Source organism: Crocuta crocuta, unplaced genomic scaffold, assembly GCF_008692635.1.
Source record: "Crocuta crocuta isolate KB4526 unplaced genomic scaffold, BGI_CrCroc_1.0 scaffold45, whole genome shotgun sequence".
Lineage (NCBI taxonomy): Eukaryota > Metazoa > Chordata > Mammalia > Carnivora > Hyaenidae > Crocuta > Crocuta crocuta.
The window spans coordinates 2,950,833-2,956,248 of NW_027530544.1; the positions used below are offsets into that span (position 1 = coordinate 2,950,833).

The 5,416-nt window shown below is 39.9% G+C and overlaps 1 protein-coding gene across 2 annotated transcripts in view; it reads left to right on the forward strand.

The window, feature by feature from the left end:
* The window catches only part of LOC144234340 (kalirin), a 479,489-nt gene that overhangs the window by 417,189 nt on the left and 56,884 nt on the right, over positions 1–5,416 (forward strand). For both annotated transcript variants that reach the window (XM_077767624.1, XM_077767625.1), the window contains exons 24-25: positions 1,988–2,054; positions 2,625–2,734. In XM_077767624.1, coding sequence (XP_077623750.1) covers positions 1,988–2,054; positions 2,625–2,734 — 177 coding nt within the window. The remainder of the gene's footprint in view (positions 1–1,987; positions 2,055–2,624; positions 2,735–5,416) is intronic.

Sequence of the window (5,416 nt, forward strand, 5' to 3'; positions counted from 1 at the left end):
GGGGGGGGGGGGGAGAGGACACAAATCAGCCTGTAACAGGGAGGGAAATAAAAAGGCCACACTTGACCAAATCTTCCTGCTGGACTCTCTCAGTGTCACCAAATAGCCAGAGGATGGTGAAGGGCAGGTGGAAAAGAGAACAAGATGAGGTAGGGAGTAGTGGAGCTAAATAACGAAGAAAGACAGGCAAAACTGCAAGCAGCAGATGGAGAAAAAGGAAGAGGATAGAAGAATAGCAGAAACCCAAGGCAGTAAAATCAAAGTTAACTTTTCAAGGCATCTCAGATTATGTTCCTTCTGATTTCCCTTCTTTTCTTGTCTACTAAGTACCTGCAGTGTATAAGAAACTTTGCTTATGTGATCTTATTTAATCCTTGCAGCAACCCTGTGTGATTAGCTGTTATATAAGTAACAAGGCTGAGGTTTGGAGAAGCAAGTCCTACCTCCAGTAAATGACAAAATCATAACTCAGCTCCTATTTGTCTGACTTCAAAGCTCATGCCCTTTCTACTCTACCAATAGAGTGAGAATATTAAGAGAATGGCTAATTAACTCCTGCAAAAGGTTTATTTTTTAATCAGTACTTTAACATTAATAGAAAGACCACTGTTAATCCCACAAACGTAAAATCCAGGAAAAGATGCTGCTCATTTTCATATTTCTTGTGAAATTTCCATCAAGGGACACTTTGGGGATAGTCATTCTGAAAATTTTCATGTGATGGAGGACCTGCAAATAGGGGCTTTCATTACAAACTACCATGAAAGACTGACATAGAAAGCCTATGAGATAAATGTATAAATCTATGCTTTGGCTAAATTAGATGTTATTGCACATCACATGCCAGCTAATAAGCACAATTTTCTAATACAAATCTGCAAAAGAAAGAAAATGAAGTAGGTATACTACAGTGATGCCGTGCATCACAAGTTTCATAACTGCCCGAGAACATTGTACTGTTTTGGGGCCCAGGAGGAAGGCAGCCCTCTCCTTGCAGATGTGAAGCACAAGCTTTTCTTTATGGGAGACCAAAGAGTGGTCACAACATCGTTAACTTGTGTTACGCCCGTGATTGCATGTTCAGCTTCATGCACACCAGTTTGTGCTGTAAATGAGCCTGGTTAGAAATAGCATAAAAGCGTACAGGATAATCTAGGTCAGAGGTCAGCAAACTATGGCCCATGGGCCAAATCTGATCCCTCACCTGTTTCATATAGTGTGTAGCCATAAAGTTATTTTTTCATACTGTTAAGTGGTTGAAAAATATCAAAAGAAGAAAAATATTTTGTGATATGAAAATAAATAAAATTCTTTCGTGTCCATAAATATTTATTGGAACACATCCACACTTTTTTTTTTCATATCATCTGTGGCTTCTTTCACATTACAACAGCAAAATTGCCCACAAATGTTTACTATCAGGCTCTTTACAGAAAAGTGTGCTACCCTCCCCTACCACCCACTCCCCACCCCACCCCCCATCTCAGCAGTGGCGTCTTGGGCATCTGTGCCTGGCTTTTAAATCTGGTTTGACTTTTGGTACTGCAAACCATTTTGGTAGAAGCCAATAGTTCTACTGAGCAGAGAACAGAAATCCTCATTCCGGGAGCTGTGAGACTTCCATGCAGAAAGCTGAGAGTGGAGCTGTCTAGCTGGTGAGAATGAATATGAATGTTGCTGCATGTCTGTGCATTCATGTAAGCACACATGTACCATGGAGAACACGCGTGTCAGCGCAGCAGCACAAAGTGGAGAAACCGTGGCAGGAAAGGGCGAGAATATGGAACTAGCTGAACACAAATACGCTGGAGAGATAGAGAACAAATGATAATACTCAGAGGCGAGGAATTTGAAGAAAGGAAGAGACATGTTGGTAAAGTAGAAAAATGGGGTCATTCAGGAATGTCATAAATGCCGGGGTGGAGAAGTTTGAAGAAGGGAGGTATTAGATCCCTAACCAACTAAAAGCCCATTTGTTTTCTTCTAGATTCATTATGGCTGAATTACTGCAGACAGAGAAGGCTTATGTAAGGGACTTACATGAGTGCTTGGAGGTAAGTCTTGCAGTAATCGGTTCAGTGCTGTATTAGAAAAATGACAGCCTTGCCAGTATCAGGTCCTTCCTTGAGAGGAGCTCAGTGCTCTTTCTCCTGTAACTTAACAAATAAAAGCCAACAGAGGAAATCTTTTTCCCAGAGTCAGTAGTAATTGCATGGGAGTTTAAAATGCTTTTGAAAAGCAACTTTTCACAGACTGTAGCTAGCTCCTGCAAAAATGTATACAAAACTTGAATTCAAAATAAAAACCATGAACACAGTCAATGAACTCAAGTTGAGTCTGCAAATATACACCTTCCGCCAAACACACTCAAACACACATGTGTTTAATAAGAGAAATGTGGAGTTTATACTTTGCTAAAGTTCAGAATGTGAGTTTCCTTGGCAACAGTTGAAGGTAATGGAACATTTGGGTTTTCTTTCTTCCCGTTCTGTTTATTTACCATCTCACTTTTTACACTCCACGTGCAAGCCCAGCCTGAGTCTTACCCCTCCAGTTTGAAGACCTGTTTATTTGGTCTGCGTTTTGTATTACTTGCCTGTGATGAAGCTGTTGCTATCTTACAGACCTACCTGTGGGAAATGACCAGTGGCGTGGAGGAGATCCCCCCTGGGATCCTTAATAAAGAGCATATCATCTTTGGCAACATCCAGGAGATCTACGATTTTCATAACAAGTAGGTTGGTGGAGGGTTTCCCCAGAGCATACTTCGGGCCATAAATACTCATCATCAGGGCTTCTCAGTGAGTGGATCACAGGAGACTGGTAAATGTTGCCTGGTAATATTACCTGTTAAATTTTTTTAAATGTTTGTTTATTTTTGAGAGAGAGTGTGAGCAGGGGAGGGGCTGAGAGAAGGGAACAGAGGATCCAAAGTATGCTCTGCACCGACAGCAGAGAGGCAGATGCTGGGGCTCAAACTCATGAACCATGAGATCATGACCTGAGCAGAAGTCGGACACTCAACCGACTGAACCACCGAGGCACCCCTACCCATTAAGTTTTCTAAGTCAGTTGCCGTCAGACTTTTTTCTCACTCACCCCTCTTTTTCCACAATTCCCCAAATTTGCTTATGGAGAGTGAAGTCAAGAATTCAGCAATGTCCCTCCCCAATTCTCCTTATGGCAACATATTCATATCCAATCAAAATGATAACCAGGCTTTGAGATACTGAAAGTAGTTTCCAGTAAAATTATGGGGAATTCTGACACTAGAATTCATCTAAGGCTAATTATTCTACCTTGTGGGCCGTAGGTTTCAAATTCCATTCAAGTTTTTTTTTTTTTCAACTTAAATTCCTCCTCTATCCCTAGCTACCTGATCATCCCCACCTTCAGCCAAAATAAAAACATATGTAAATAAATATATAATCAAAATACCTAAGGGAACACATTTCTTGACAACTTATAGGGAATATCAGTTAACCCTCTATGTTTTGTTAAAATAAGTAGAACCATAGGGCCCTAACACCTCATAGTTCATTTTGTCCAGCTCCCAATTTAAGTATCTTTTCTACAGCATACTAAGCATGATCCGTTGTTAACTGAGTCAGCAAGAACATTGGTTGGTTAATTACAGAGCCAACAAATGGAAATAACTCAGTTTCTGAAATACAACAAAGAGAGGGAATCTCAAGACACAAGAATAGCACTGGTATAAAGTCCTAGCACTCTCTTGGGACTCTGTTGCAGAGAGGAACTAAGAGATAGAGGTTCAATGTTGTAGGATACAATTAGGGAGGAAGTCCTATGGTCAGGCTTATCATGGCGTTTACCAAGTTAAGTAGTCATGGAGATAAAACTGCCAGCCCTGAGAGTTCCTGATGAGACTCTAGAACAGTACTATCCAATAAAACTTTCTGCAGTGTTTCTGGAAATGTTCCATGTCCTTGCTGTTTAATACCCTAGCCACCACTTGAACACTTAAGATGTGATCTGTGCTGCTGAGAACAGAGTTTGTCATTTTATTCAGTTTAACAAATTTAGATGGCAAGTGGCTACTGCATTGGACAGCCAAGCTCTAGAAAATAAGACCTCAGTATTGCCCTTTGCTAGGAATAACTACGAGCAAGCAAGAGTTGGGTGTAAAATGATCCTGAGCTCTAAAAGGTCTAAATAAGACATGGAGAGCCACTCTTCTCTTATCGACTGCTGATGGTTAATACCCTGTTATGTCATCAAAAAGCATCAGTTTTAAAAGAACATAAAATATGTAGCTTCCATGATGTGTTCACCTTGTCAGACTATGAAACCAGTAAGCTTTAAGGGAGAGCTTTCTGGAGTAACTTAATAAAAGTTCCCAGGTTTTGGGGTTTTTTTATCACAAATTTTAGCACTCTCCATTTGATTTGTCTGGAAATCTCCAGACATAGAAATATTCTTCCTCATGTCTCTTTAATAAGATCCCAGTAAAGCCATTCTTGACCACTGATCCCCAGTTCTGTCCTCTGAGTCCTGCTCAGCATCCTTCTCCCCCAGGATATCTGAGAAGACATTGGACTGGTAAGCAGTAAGGCCTATTACTTTCACTTTTTTGATTTACGATCTTTGGGATTTAGTCAACAAGTCTCACTTTTCTCCATTTACTTACCAAATGGATTAAATATAGAAGTCTAGAGATCACAACATGTACTTCCTCTGAGCTCTGCTTTTGCCAAATCAGTGTATGAAAGAATGAAAGAATATTCATTTCAAAACTGATCAATTGTAACGAAGTATCTACCTCTTACTCTTGTTTCGTGATACCACTCTAGTAAGCCATAGTAAGCAGTTTGGTACTTTTTAAATAGCTGAAATAGCTACCAGTTACAAAATGTAGTTCTAAGAAACCCTTTAAAAAAAGCAAGTTAAACCATATGGAATACTACATTCTGTAGAGGCGTAAATTTAATTATCAAGAACACAGCTATTCAGCAAATGTTACCTATTTATAACGTTATTGAGAAACAAGAAGAGGGGCGCTGGGGTGGCTCATTCGGTTAAGTGTCCACCTTCAGCTCAGGTCGTAATCTCACAGTTCATGGGTTCGAGCCCTGTGTCGGGTCTCTGTGCTGACAGCTAACTCAGAGCCTGGAGCCTGCTTCGGATTCTGTATCTCTCTCTTTTTCTGACCCTCCCCTGCTCATGCTGCCTTTCTCTCTCTCTCAGAAATAAATAAAACATTTAAAAATTAAAAAAAATAAACGAGAAGAAAATAAAAACCAACCTCTGAGCAACCCAAAGAGATACCACAAAGATACAGCTCTTATCTTTTCAAAGAAGCACCTTTCACACGGAGTGTTATGTGGAAACTAATTTGACAATAAACTATTTGTAAAAAAAAAAAAAAAAAAAAAAAAAAAAACCACTTTCTATACCA